At 40.0% G+C, this 14,650-nt stretch overlaps 1 protein-coding gene across 1 annotated transcript in view; it reads right to left on the bottom strand.

Moving 5' to 3' along the window:
- The window catches only part of Rsu1 (Ras suppressor protein 1), a 171,226-nt gene that overhangs the window by 121,116 nt on the left and 35,460 nt on the right, over positions 1-14,650 (bottom strand). The window contains exons 4-7 of the mRNA XM_042686296.1: positions 13,347-13,467; positions 9,624-9,742; positions 7,548-7,630; positions 7,152-7,266 (exon numbers count right to left, since the gene is read on the bottom strand). Of these exons, the coding sequence (XP_042542230.1) occupies positions 7,152-7,266; positions 7,548-7,630; positions 9,624-9,742; positions 13,347-13,467 (438 nt within the window). The remainder of the gene's footprint in view (positions 1-7,151; positions 7,267-7,547; positions 7,631-9,623; positions 9,743-13,346; positions 13,468-14,650) is intronic.

The raw sequence follows: 14,650 nt of genomic DNA, 5'->3' as shown, positions 1-14,650 counted from the left end.
GGGAAGTTAGAATGAACTTGTGACTTTGAAATTATGTAATCATTTAATCACAATCAAAAAAAAAAAAAAAAAAAGAACCTCGGGGAAGGGAGGGAGGGAGGGGATGGTAGGGGGAAAACAATGGAGGGGGTAACAATGTTCAAGAGGAAGTGTACTCATAACCTCACTCATGTAACTGTGACCCTCTGTATAGTAGCTTTACAATAAAAAAAAAAAAAAAAAAAAAAAAAAAAAAAAAAACTTCACCACAAAACATAAGACTCAAATGGTTTCATTGATGAGTTATTTCAAACTTTTAAAGAAGAAAACATACAAAATTTTGTAAAATCAGAATATTCCTGCAAGAGAAACAGGAAGCCTTTCTCTTTTTCTATTTCTTCCTACTTTAACTACTAAATTCTTGATAAAACTTCTAAAAAAAAAAACATATGAAAACTTCAGACAAGTACCTCTCAGGAAAAAAAAGTGGAAACATTTTTAAATATTTGTCAATCAAAACTGGAGACACAGATAAAGGTAAATAGTTTTTTAAACCCACATGATGCCCAACAGATTTTTTTTTAAAAAAGTATTTCCTCTTCTTGCTGGAAAGAATTAAGTCTGTTTTATTGATCACTGTCCTCAAAACCCAGCAGGTAATAGAAATACATTCTACACAGAAGTAATAGGGGAATAGATAGGGTTGGACAACAGAAGGGCTGTTTTTCCTAAACAGGAACTATAAAAGGCCACAGAGGTAGTAAAGAGGCCTGTTCAAATCATTTAGCAGATGCAAATTAGGAGCGAGTTCAGGAGTCTTTACTAACATGAGAAAACAGTCTTGTGCCTACGACTTGACACAAGAACAAATAGCACAGCTGGGTGTTCTCATGCAGTAGAAGTAATTAAAAACTATTCTGGAAAGATCCTAATAATGAGCAAATTTATTTTATTTCATTTTTTTGTTGGTTTGGGGCTTGATCTCTGGGCCTGGGCAGCGGTCCCTGAACTCTTCAATTCAAGGTGAGCACTCTACAAAAAGTCTCATGGACCTTCCTGCCCAGGTTGGCTTTGAATCACAATCCTCAGATCTCAGCCTCCTGAGTAGCTAAGATTACAGGTGTTAGCCACTGGCGCCCAGGTATGAGCAAAATTGTTTAAGAAGTCAATCTGTGAGGAAATAGATCTTGCTTGGGCATAGTATAGTAGTTTTTGGCATGGACAAGATAGACCTCGTCCAATTGTACCCCTTTCACGGCTTGAAAAAAAAAAAAGCAACTGGATCATACACAGTCTGACTCAGTGTAGCATTTGTTTATTTTTTTTATATGGAATTACAATATCCCATAATAGTCAGGTGATCCTTCAAAAGGTGACAGGTACCCTATAAACATAAAATGTTGTATATGTATTCAGGTGGCAAGTACTGAGTTCAACAACATGCCTTTAGAATAATAGAAACTGAACCTGGAATCTAAGCATTGCTGAAACCTCTCCCAGGTCAGGAGCCCATTTAATGCCCTGTTAAATCACAGGATGTCCACTGTAAACAGTGGCGTGCCTTAGCAGCTGGCACTAACACAAATTGATGCGTGTATTCAATCACACTGCAGCTGACACTGAGCTCCCCGAAATTTATACTATGAATGGAAGTGCTTTATACATTGCAACTTCCCCCCCACTTTTAAGGTAATAACTCACCAGGTGGAAATGTAACTCACTAAAGCACCTTTAAAACATCCATGCTTAAAGCATTTTCTGAGGCTAGTGATTCCCTGAAATAGAATATACAAAGCAGAACTTGTTCAAAAATATCGTGCAGGAGACTTGAAGAAATCATGTTCCGATTATTAAATAAGACATGGGAATCAAAAGATGGGAGGTATGGGGGAGTGGTTAGTTGTGAAGTTAAGGCTAAGGAAATACTACCACAGAAATAAAGTGTAAAAAAACAAAACAAAACAAAACAAAGCGGGTGACATAATGCAAGTCAAAATTCAAAGTTGGAGGATTAAGTATAAAAGATGATTTATAAACTGATATCTTGTATAATAATTGAAGTGATTACATAGTTCTATCTAATTTAACAGTAGCCTCAACCACATGAGTGATCAAGTGACACATTCTGTTCTGTACATGGATAAATGGTATAGTTAACAGTTTATGAATTATTCCAAACTAAAAAGGACAAAAAAATATTCAGGCTGCTGGTCTAACTCCTTTGTGTTCTCAGCAAGGGGAGGAAGGTCCCAACTTGTCAGGACTGTTGGAAGTTCAAATAAATGCCCTATAAAATGTGTAATGGGGCAGGTGCTGGTGGCTCATACCTGTAATCCTAACGATTCAAGAGGTTGAGATATGAGGATTGTGGTCCAAAACCAATCCAGGCAGACAAATCTAAGAGACTCATCTCTTAAGTAACCAGCAAAACCCCAGAAGTGGAGGTGTGGCTCAAGTGGAAGAGTACCAGCCTTGAGAAAAAGGACCTAGAAATTATGAAGTCCTGAATTCAAGCCACAGTAGCAGCACTAAATAAAATGAATGAACGAATGCCTAATGAGACAGTTTATGTATTCAATTTAAAAAATAGCTGTTATCTTTTACATTCTTTTAGTTTCTTTGGCTCCCCAACAAAAAATGAAAATGAGAGAAGGAAATAAGAAAATACTTCACCCAGAAATGACATCAACATACACATCAGGGCTTAGGGATCTCTCTCTAGTCCGTCTTCCTTGCTCATCTCAGAAACCTGTCAGGCTCTTCCACCATGCCCGTGTCTCTCGGGGCTTCTCCCGCAGGCTTCTTCCAATGCATCAGGGCCAGGATCAGCCCCCAGCCTCTCTACAGGACCCAGAGAAGAGAACTGCTAAAAGTGATGCTAACAGAGTTAAGAGCAGGAGTCACTGGTGTGGATCCAATGCTTCCTCAATGAAAGGCACCGCCTTCCTCAGAAGATGGAGTCCAGATAGTAAAACAGGATTGGCAAATGTCAGTGTGAACACGATCCCAAGAGTGGCAGTGGGTGGGGCAGGAGAAAGCGTGTGGGATGTGGGTGAGTGGACCAGACTAGCAGAACTGCCATCAACGTCTCCCCTGACATCCTGCACATTTTCTACAAGGGCGTGTGAAACAAGCTCTGCTTAGCACACGATTTTAACTTCCATCTAGACCACCCCCACGACACCCTTCCACAAACTAAATCTCCCCCAAAGTATTCAGTGAAGAACAGACGAATTATACTGTCAGACTTTCCTAGGTTCAAAATTACTCTTTACCAGGGACTAGGAAGTGGAGGGAGGAGGATTGTGAGTTCGAGGCCAGCAAAAGGCTTCATAGGTAAGCTGAAGACTAGTCTGGAGTACGTTGTGAGATCTGGTCCGAGAAAATAAAAATAGATAAGAAGTAAAAAAAAAAAAAAAAAAAAAAAATCAAATTATATAAAACACGCTATGACCTTGGGATGTGAACTCTACCATTTCATTTGACCGGATTTGATTAAGAATATTAAACATTAAGACGAGGATTCTGGTGAACTAGGAAAAGGGCCAGCTGTTACTCAGACCTGCACTGCAGGTCACCACCTGCAGAGACAGAGACTGACTGAGCCTTGTCAGGCCAGCGTCACCTGATACACTGTCTCACTTGGACTTCATCACATGAAGAAAAGCAGAAAATAACAACTGCAGTAGCACTACTTCTCAAGGGAACTGGACAGAGCAGGAGTCCCCTCTTCTTTCCATTTAACTAGCAGGATTTAGACAGAGAAAACCAATTCAGATAGCAATATAAAGCTGCCTTGAGTTACCCCCGGAAATTACCCAGACTGAAGAACAATGAACATGTTGGCTTATTTACTATGTTCCCCAATTATTCTAGAGCAGATTGATAACTGCCATTACCTCTTTTCTCAAAGAAAAAGTTATGACGTTTTCATGGGACAATGAAGCAAGTTTGCCTAGTTCTAGAACAGACTTCACTTTTGGATATGCAATGCCTTTAATTTATAACAACATAAGGAAAACTTGGGAGATTGCCTTTGTTTTAACTTGAAGTAAATGACCACTGTGTAAACAAGTGATAAAAATAAGGGGAAGGGGGCTGGGAAGGTGGCTCAGTGATAGAGTGCTTGCCTTGCATGTATGAGGCCCTGGGTTCAATTCCTTAGCACCACATAAGCAGAAAAAAAAAGCCAGAAGTGGTGCTGTGGCTCAAGTGGTAGAGCGCTAGCCTTGAGCTGAAGAGCTGAGGGACAGCGCCCAGGCCCAGAGTTCAGGCCCCACGACTGGACCCAAAAATAAATTTAAAAAAAAAATAAGGGGAAGGGAAAAAAATAAAAGTCGTATGTTGGCCGGGTATAATCCTAGCTGTAATCCTAGCTGCTCAGGAGGCTGAGATCTGAGGATCAGAGTTCCAAGCCAGTCTGGGCAAAAAACTCCCTGTAACTCTTATCTCCAATTAACCACCAAAAAAAAACTGGAAGTGGTGCTGTGGTTCAAGTGGTAGAGCACCAGCCTTGAGTACAAAGAGGCTCACGGATAGCACCCAGGCCCTAAGTTTAAGCCCTACAACCAACAAAACTAAATAAATAAAAGCAGTGTTTTGGCTCTCTTCATCCTCCTTCACCCTCTCCCTTTGCCCTCCTGCTTGTACCATTCATTTTTATCCTGTTACCAGCATTAAGCTAGCTACCCCCAGATATGTGAAGCAAAATATACATCAGCATAGATTGAAGCAGAGATAGTTCCGGCCTGGCTGAGCAACGAATGCAACTTTTTCTTCCAGTGGAAATACTTCGTGACCAATGCAGAGAAAGGTTCTAGGATTTCTAGAAGCCATGGAGCCAGACAGGAGTCACCAAAACCATGCAGGAACCATGTAGAACACTTAGGAAAAAGAGCTGTGCAAAAACATACAAAACATCATTCACAAAACAATGTTGGAATGGGAGAGCAGCAAAGTGAAACAGAGCTGCATAGATGTGAGCCTCCTTCTCCCTCGTGCCATTAATTCTGGGGCTGCTTCCCCTTCCTGAGTGAGGATTAGGTAAAACATATTCCTTCCTCTTCTTCAAATGCAGGCCTTTGCAGTCAGAAGAGCAACCATCAAGAAACAATGAATGCTGGAGAGGATACAGGAAAAAGGAACCCTTGTACATACTAGAAATGTAAACTAGTACAAACACTATGGAAATTAGTATGGAAGATTCTCAAAAAAAAAAAAAAACCAGCTAAAAATAGAACTAGCATATAAGATCTTGCTACCCTACTCATGAGCAAATACCTGAAGAAGCATAAATCAGCATATAACAGAAGATATCTGCAAACCAGGTTTACTGCAGAACTATTTACAATCGTTAAGATAGGAAACTAGCTAACGATCCATGTCCCGTGTAAAGAAAATGGAGTATATAGACACAATGGTGCATTACTTAGCCATAAAGAAGGACTAAATTATGTCATATGCAGGAAAATGGATGGAACTTGACAGTATCCTATTAAGTGTAATAAGCCAGATGCAGAAAAAGAAATACTACATGTTTTCTCTTTTATGTAGAAACTAGAGTTAAAAAAAAAAATTCTCTGGACTTCTGATCCCAACAACCAAGCTACAGGATATAGGAGAAAAAAACGGAGGTAAAACTTTCATTCATACCATGAATTTGGGTGACTGCTTCTCTTATAGACTATTGCTTCCCAAAACCCCACTCCAATGAGAATGCTGTCCTCCAGGACAAGCATGAGTCACAGGAAACTGTGGACCGTGGACACTGTGCTTGATGACTTCTGTACCCAGATAGCGTAGCTCTAGGCAGAAGGCAAACATTGAGCTTGGCCTTCCTGGCACCTTACCACACATATTCACTTCATCAACTCACTCAGTAACTTTTCTTTGAGCCTCTATTACCTGCCGGACATGCAGTAGGTCCTGAGGTTATAACAAGGAACAGGACAGAAATAACCCTCCACACAGGGTTGATCACGGCTGGCTTTTTCAAAAGCACCAAAGCATCAGATGCATTTGAAGAACTGCTTTCTCAAGGACATGTGCGTTCAATGCAACGTGGTTACATTATGGTATTTTGTTGCAGAAAAGCAAACAAGGGCAGTTTGTGCAAATGACATGGGTTCCAAGGATTCGGGGGCAGAGAGGCAGGGAACAGTTAAATGACTTCATGAGCCTTGTGAGGAAGGGGGACCCCCAACTCAGCAACGGAATTACTGGTGGGAAGACTCTCTGTGGGAGGGAGGAGCGACATCTACCAGAACCACATTCTTGGCCACACAGGGAACCAAGGGTCAGCCACCAGCAACAGGATGGAAGAATTTCCAGCAAGAACTTGCTGGAACAATTCTCCCTGTAGGAGAGAACTGAGTTCATGACTCAAAAAGACAATTTCAAATGTTTGTCACAAAAACTAATTAGTAAAACTTTCAGAGGGGAAAGGGGAGGGCAAAAAATTATATATATGTATGTATGTGTGTGTATATATACAGGTTAATATAGAATGATGCTCTTATGTAAGTTATTAACAACGGGGGGGGGAGGGGAAGGGGGGAGGATTGGGTGGGGGGGAGAAGCTTGGAAGGGATGTGAAGGGTAAACAAAGGAGGAGGCTGCAATGCTTGATAAGAAATGTACGCATTATCCTGCCCATGTAATTGTAATCCCTCTGTACAGTATGTTCACAAAAATTAAATTAAATTTAAAAAAAAGTTATTAACAACCTAATCAGAACTCAGAAAGCAACCAAGCATGGTGGTACATGGCTGCAATCCCAGCTCTCAGAAGCCTGAGGTAGGACCAGCATAGGAGGCAGGGAGGCAGAGAGGCAAGAGGAATGGGAATGGAGGAACCCAGTGAACCCCTGCCTTCAAAACAAAGAACCTCGCCCAGCTAGTAAAAGAGGCACCATAGATAAGATCACGACTACTAATCTCTTGTTTTCTCACTACCTCCTGCAGGGAGGGGCCCTGCTTCACCAGCGTTTTCTAGGATGCTGTGTACACTAGAGCTGCAGGACATACGATCAGGATGGCGCAAATCCGTAACAGCTGGACTCTAGCCGGTGACCAATGCTCTTCAGAACAGTCAATTTGCTGTCCAGAGTTGTTGCACTGGGAAAGATGAATACTAATAAAACCCAGAACTGAGATCATTCGCCAGTACTGTACCTAATTCTGGGGGCAGAACTGTCAGGCGGTTCCCCTGAATGTGGAGCTCTTTAAGCTGGGTCAGCTCCCCGATTTCCTTTGGCAGTGAGATTAGGTCGTTATCCCGAAGGCTGAGCTAAGGATAAGAAAACAAGGACTTGTCAAAAACAATTTTCTCCTAAAGAGGTGCTCCACGGGATCCACTTGCCCCCATCCTCTCTTCTGCCCTTTCTCTCTCTGAGGCACAATCTCTACAATTTATTTTACGAGTGTCTCCGGCTAAACAAGAAACAGGATCAAGAGTAGTGGTTCATTCTTGCAAAACAAACCTTACTCCTGCTCAAATTGACTTGATTCGACTCCTACAGGGGCTGCAGGAGTGAATTGATTTTCTAAGAATTTAGATAAATTACTTACTATCTGCAACTTCGTGAGCTTCCCGATATCTGGAGGCAGGATTTCAAAATCGTTGTCACTTAGATAGAGTGCACGCAGGGTGGCTGCAAATTAAACAGCAATATATAAACAGAGTGGCACAGAACCCAACCGTTTTGAGGTCTGATCAATACGAACGAGTCAGCATTGATAAATAACCTGGGCTTGGCGAGAAGTCGGTGACATACCTGGGGCTTACTATAATAACAAGCAGGTCAAACTTAGATTTACTGGCTGATTGTGTGGCTGGTGTGTCCAAGGAAAACATCTTTATCCAAGAGGACTGACACAATTAGCAAGGGTGCCCACCGGCGTTTTTTTGGCACAGTTGTGATGTGTTTTCAGAAAAGACAGCTATTTTTCTCAATTACTTCCGGTTCATATTCATGACTTTTGGCATCCAGACTAAAACAACACAGAGCCACTGTGACGTTGACATCAATCCATTGAACAAAAGGGCCCTTTCCTAGAAGCAGAAGCAATGCTCAAAACACAACGATGCTCAAAATAAATAAATATTTTGAAGGTGTGCCAGTGATGGAAGCCATAAGCACAGTCCATCACTCTCCTAATCACCCTACGTACTGTTACTTACTTCTACAAGCCGTCATGACCAAAGTGATATGAAGACAAAGGGGAGAAAACGGTAGAGTTAAGAGAGTAAAGCCAAAATTAAACAGAATACCAGGAAATCCTTTGTTTCCAATATTCAGCATGCAGGAGGGAAGCCATACTCCTGAAGCAAAAATTATTTGTCCTCAATAACAACAACAAAAGGTGGGAGATTAGGACTGGAATGTGGCTCAAGTGCACAACACTTGCCTAGAAAGTACAAAGCCCTGAGTTCAAACCCCAGTCCTGCCTGTGTAGAACAGTGAAGCTTATGGAGATTGCTTGGGGAAAGGAGACGAGAGATGAGAGGCACTGGAAGAGGAGGTAAGTCTGATCAAGGTGTATCATACACATATGTGGACCTGTACAAATGAACCTCTCTTGTAATGCTAGTTAATGTGAATAAAAAATGTAAAAATGAATTTTATTTTTTAACTTTATTGTGAAATACCGTACAGAGGGGTTACAATAAAAATGAATTCTAAAACCCAGTATTTCAGAAATAAACAAAAAGACAGGGGACTATAAATAGTTGTGTAGTTTTTTAAATTACAAGTATTTAATTTCATTCCTGTATTTTAAAATTCAATAAAACTATAAGCTAATACATATAGCAACCCCCCCCCAAAAAAAATCTTTAGAGTTACTTTCAGGTATTTGAGAAAGTCTAGAAAAGGTAGTGTACACAGGCTAAAAAATAAGATTATAGAGGTTAGCTCAGAATATTCATATTTCCTGAATGCCACAGAAATCACTGTTTAGAGAAGCAGAATATTCATTTCAGGGACGTAACCTTTTCATGAACATTTCAGAGTTCTCAGAAAGTCAGTTTTTCCTAATATTTAGAAGTACCTGCTGCCAGAGGCTTATTTGCATATGAAAATATGCATCTAGGACTAACAATTTCTTAATGTTTGTCTATATACTGGACAAAATGACCACATCAATAAGTGCACTTTCTTAAAGGCTTAAAACACAAATTCTGGATGGAATTACTTAAAATCCTGTTGGCAACTTATTAATGGATATTTTTGCAAGTCATTATCTGGAATATCTAATAGAAAATGTTGTACAAAGAATTAACAGCAACTGGAGAGAATGTTTTCTTTTTTCTTGCTTTTCTTTGGCATACTCCTTTAAAAAATAAAAAAAAATCAAGTTTCTTAGCTAAAGGTGAGATTTTTACCTCATTTGGGAAGAAAACCTCTCTTAGAAAGTTAATATGACATTACTAAGACCACTTCTGCCCAGCAGTGTCAGAAAACTATATATCAAGTATAAATACTGCTGAGCTATGAAGGAATATTCAAAAGGAATCTATGAAGAACAAAATATAAATGCCTAATAATTTCTCTTAAAGAGTTTGGGCCCTGGCAAATAAATTTCTTTCTATGAGGACTCAAAGTAGCATGTGAAGGAGATTTATACAATTAAGCAGTTTCTTACTAAGGTAGAAGAAGTTTCCAGGGAGAGATTGTTCATTCAAGTTGTTATAAGTCAAATCCAGGACCTCAAGAGCTGGAAGAGAGCCAAATCCTCGAGGCAGGGTGTTCAGCCTGTTCATGCTGTTGGGGGAAGACAGAAGCCATACACAAGTCATCACACAAAAGGAGTTAATACAGAATTCTGAGTGTTCACCCTAAATACTATTTGACAGGCAGAGAGCCTAAGAGAGCTGTGATTCCACGTTTGCTTTATGTTATTTTACTCATTTGTTTATTTCTTCAACAGTAAAAATTATATAGACTAAGAGTGTATCTATAGCATGATTTTGTGTGTGTGTGTGTGCCTCAGTTCTGAGGCTTGAATTCAGGGCCTGGATGCTTTACGATTAGCTTCACAGTTCAAGGCTAGGTTGAGCCACAGTTCCACTTTTGGCTTTATTTGGGTGACTACCTGGAGGTAAAAGTCTCATAGACTGTCCTGATCAAGCTGGCTTGAAACTACAATCCTCAGATATCAGCCTCCAGAAAAGCTGGGACCACAAGCTTGGGCAACTGGCACTTGACTTCTTAGAATGTTTCAATAGACATATGCAATGTAGAACATTTAAATCAAGCTGTACAGCATGTATATAAATTCACTTTTTTCTGCAGTGAGATAATTTTTAAAAATCTACTGTCTTAGCAAGTTTCAGATGTACTATATCTCGCTACTAACTGTAGTCACCATGATTTCTAAGAGAGCTATGACTCGCTCTTGTCTAACTGGAATTTTGCATCTTTTTAAATTACATTTCCCACTCCTCCACCCACCTGGCCACTTTTCTCTACTTCTGTGAGTTTAGTTTATTTACCCCCCCCCCCCCCATATAAATGATCATGTAGTATGTCTTACTCACTCCAAGAGTTTTAGTGAGAGAATCTGTATGTTTGTAAAATATTTGAACAAAAAAAAAAACCCTCTTTAATGGTCATATTTTCTAATGCACTTCAATGGCTATTTTCCATAGAAAAAAATAATAAGTTGACAGATATTGGAGAGTAGGAGACCATGACAGTAAAAAACAAAAAACAACAACAAAAACTTCTAGTCATTAATTCCTCTAACGAACAATTCTGTCCACTCCTACCAATCAACCAATCAGGCTCACAAGATACCAATCAACCAATCAGGTCTCACAAGACATGACCAATCAACTAATCAGGTCTCTCAAGATGTGACCTATAGCAGAAGGTAGTAGACTTCCATCTCTTGGCTAGAAAAAGTCCCAGGTAGATTTCACAGCAGACTTCACTCCATGAGCAGTCATGGTGAAACTGATGAGAGCTCATACTACCCAGGATTCTCCATTAAGCTATGTATTTCATTTTTTTCACTAAGTGTTCACATGGTGAACACTAGCAATAAGTTTGGTTGAAAGTTAGATGCGAAGAGTAGGGGGGCATGGTACTCTACAGAGAAAATTATCCTGAAAATTGTTGATGTCCCAACATTTGGAAAACACCTTTATGGCATGAACTATATCTTAAGAATTATGAACATAACAAAACTTTCTTTTGTTTATGCAGATGACCTAAAATTCTTCTAGGTCATCAGACTCAACATTGAATACTCCATGTACTTAGAAACACACTCTGGCTGTGTATACCTTTTGGAATGTGAATACGTGTGGCTTAACTCCTCTGCTTTCTTTTTATGCTGACTCTTGAAGGAACCCACCTCACAACTGGCCTCACCTTGACTTGCCTTTGTGTCCATGTATAATTCCTTATGGCATTCGAGGACAGAAATGCCTTTATTGAAGCTCATTTTAATTCTTTTCCCAAAGAGCTCAAAATTGGGTTCAAACTTTGACAACTCCAGCTACGAGTCTACATAATTAAATACAAGAAGCTTTCCCTAATCAATAAAGCCCTGACAGCCAAAATGCAAACAACTGCAATGAAGATCAGGAAGGAAACTAATATGTTTCACAAGTTTACGTTTGTCCTCAACACCTCACTTACCAACTGAGCAAACCCTGAGCTTATTATCCTCATCCCAAACTTGGCTTCACGTTTCTATTTTAGCTGCCCAACATGAAAATCCAGGTGTCATCCCATGCCATTCATTACTGCCTTGTTACTTTTTCTTTTTCTTTTCCTTTTATGGCCCCATGATTAAGGCCTTCACCCTAACTTTTCCACTTTTGGTCTCTACCAACACAATGATGATGACCATAATAGCTAATGCCTTGCCTTTCTTATCCCAAACCAAATGAAATAGATCTATTACATTTAATAAATGAACAAACTGACAGGATGAATATATGTCAATATATAATTTTACCTTCTTACGTATCAATTTAAACATAAGACTTTGATAATCTTCCAAACTAAGAAAACCATGTAGATGCTTTCTCTTCTGCTTTTCTAAATAGGGATATAATACTCTAGTCAGCAAGGCAAAAACTCTCCCATTTGCTGAGGTCATTCCCTCCTCTCCCTGCTTGCTCTCACACAATAGGAAAAGAATATTCTGGGACCTTGCCAGAGAGTTTCAATATAAAAATGTACGGAATTGTAACCTCTTTGTACAACTATTTAATAATAAGGGTTTTTTTTAAGTATATTGCTATCACTTTCACTATAAATACAGTTGAGGTCATTGGTTAGGCCGCAATAGAAAAAAAAAAAGAAGGCTGAACCAAACTCCTAGTAAAAAATGCATGAAGCAAGAGTCATCTCATGGATGATAGCTGTTTTCATGAGTGCTTTCTATTAAAGTGATAAATACCTGGCCAGCTTCTATTACTAGTCCTTGTAGAGTGTAAACTTAAGTAACGCATGAAGTAGCCACCATGTAGTCAATACATTACTTTACCCAGAGAAGAAGGCACGCATGGGCAATCCCATCCACCACAGTGAAGATGGAATTCAGAAGCAGCAGTTCTGGGTGGCCTCTACAGAATCTAATGGCAAACATGTCAACCCAAACCAATGGGTTCTCTCCCTCCCCCAGAAGCTGACCTCAGAGGTCATCAGAAGCCAGTCACACAGCCATATAACCAGCCGCGTGGCTTCTCTGTGCAATAGACCACAAAGTCTGCTCTTCAAATGCTTGCTTGAGGACTTCGGAAACCACAAAGCAATATATGAATCCAAGCTATAATTAGTATTTACTGCTACCTGGTTCTTCAGCCTCTGCTGAAATGGTAATCCTCTCTCTTCACCTTTCCATAAGGAAAAAGAAAAGAGTACAACCTCCCTACAATCTAGAATTACTAGATTGTAGTCATTTTAATGGAAGTGTTAGATAATATGCAATGTCTAAGAAGAAAACATTTTATAAATGATTTCTACTTAATACTTAATACATTTTACCATTTATCTGAACAGATAATGCTAGGCAAGTAAGTCCCTTCTTGATGGACATAACTGGAATAAAATTTTATTAGAAACAACACAGTAAAACACACACACACACCAAAAACCTCCCTTTATTGCCCTAACAATTAGCTTCTCAATTAGTTCTCCAATAGATAATGCAGTAACAGAGGCCACTGAAAGAAAATATTAAAACAATAAACCTCTTTTTAAAAAAAACAACCAAAAGAACTACCCAAAACATAAAAAGAAATGAGAAATCCACTTCTCCCATGAAGTAATATGAATGGTGCCTCTGCCTTGCCCACACCCTGAGCTCTCCCACTGGCCCTGGCTTCCTACGCCCTCCTCCGGTACTCACCCAAGGTTTAGGTGTTTGAGTTTCTGAAGGCTGCTGATCTGTGTGGGCAGCTCCTCAATCTGGTTATTAAAGAAGTTGAGCACCTCCAAATTCTTCAGTTCTGCTATGTTTGGGGGCACAGCTATGGGGAAGAAAAATGCCAACTGTGAATTCAGGAAGTCACAACACCTTGCAAGGGGGGCTAGCAGCACATTTTGTTTCCACTTCAGATGAGAAGTGGAACTCCAATATGAGATCACCTAATTCACATGAGAGTCCTATTTGGGTCTTGTACATTTTTGCTTGTGTCTGCTGGTACTAGGGCTTGAACTCGGGGCCTTGTGTTCTCACTTAGCTTTTTCACTCAAGGCTGGTGTGCTTTACCACTTGAGCCACATCTCTATTTCTGGCTCTGTGCTGCTTAATTTGAAATAAAGAGTCTTGTAGAATTGATTTCTTGGTTTGGCTTCTAACCTTGCCTCAGATCTCAGCCTCCTGAATAGCTAGGATTATAAGTGTGAGCCACTAGTACCCAGCAGTTGTACAATTTTTGTACATGTAACTCTCCACCAAGTAGAAGCCAGACTATTTCTTCTACAATTAGGTAAACGTCCTTGTCATACTTTGCCTCAGAGGGACAGAAAGGTAGGACGCAGGGGACAAAGAGGAATTTCTCTACCAGAAACAGCCTGTAAGTGAACAGCACAGAGTGCATGCTTTCCATGATCAGAGAGCTATAAGTGCAATCACTGCCTTCTTTTACTTCCTTGCATCTCCACCAGAAGGGAAACAGCAAACCCAGATTCCTGCCTAAATGAGGGTATCATCAGACTTCTTAAATCAGTCTACACATGAAGAGCTAGCCTTCTTTAGCATTGTACTAAATCACAATTTATGCTCAGCTGTAAATGAGAAGATATTTAACCTATCTAGTTTCTGACTCTGGCCTCTGAACTAATTTGCCTTGATCGATACAGATGCAAACACACACATTCTCTCACTCTCTCTTCTTTCTCTCTCTCTCTCTCTCTCTCTCACACACACACACACACACACACACACACACACACACACACACACCACACACACACAGAGGTTACATCAGATTAACAACTGCTCAATACATTGTTATTATATAGAAACACAAAAAACCAACTCACTAACATGCTATGAATAGTGGTATGCAGATCAAAGGTGAAAATAGTCCTCTAAGCTGGTGGTACAAGGGTTTTCCCTACCTATAGTGAACGACTGCAAACACAAAATTAAAAACCAAAGGCATCATCACCTCAAAAGTACAGTAGGAGCTGGGCTCCCGTGGCTCA

This window comes from Dipodomys spectabilis, unplaced genomic scaffold (assembly GCF_019054845.1).
Source record: "Dipodomys spectabilis isolate Male_0828 unplaced genomic scaffold, ASM1905484v1 ptg000096l, whole genome shotgun sequence".
NCBI classification, from domain to species: domain Eukaryota; kingdom Metazoa; phylum Chordata; class Mammalia; order Rodentia; family Heteromyidae; genus Dipodomys; species Dipodomys spectabilis.
The sequence above is the reverse complement of the archived record's forward strand: the minus strand, read 5'-3'. Positions and strand labels throughout refer to the sequence as shown.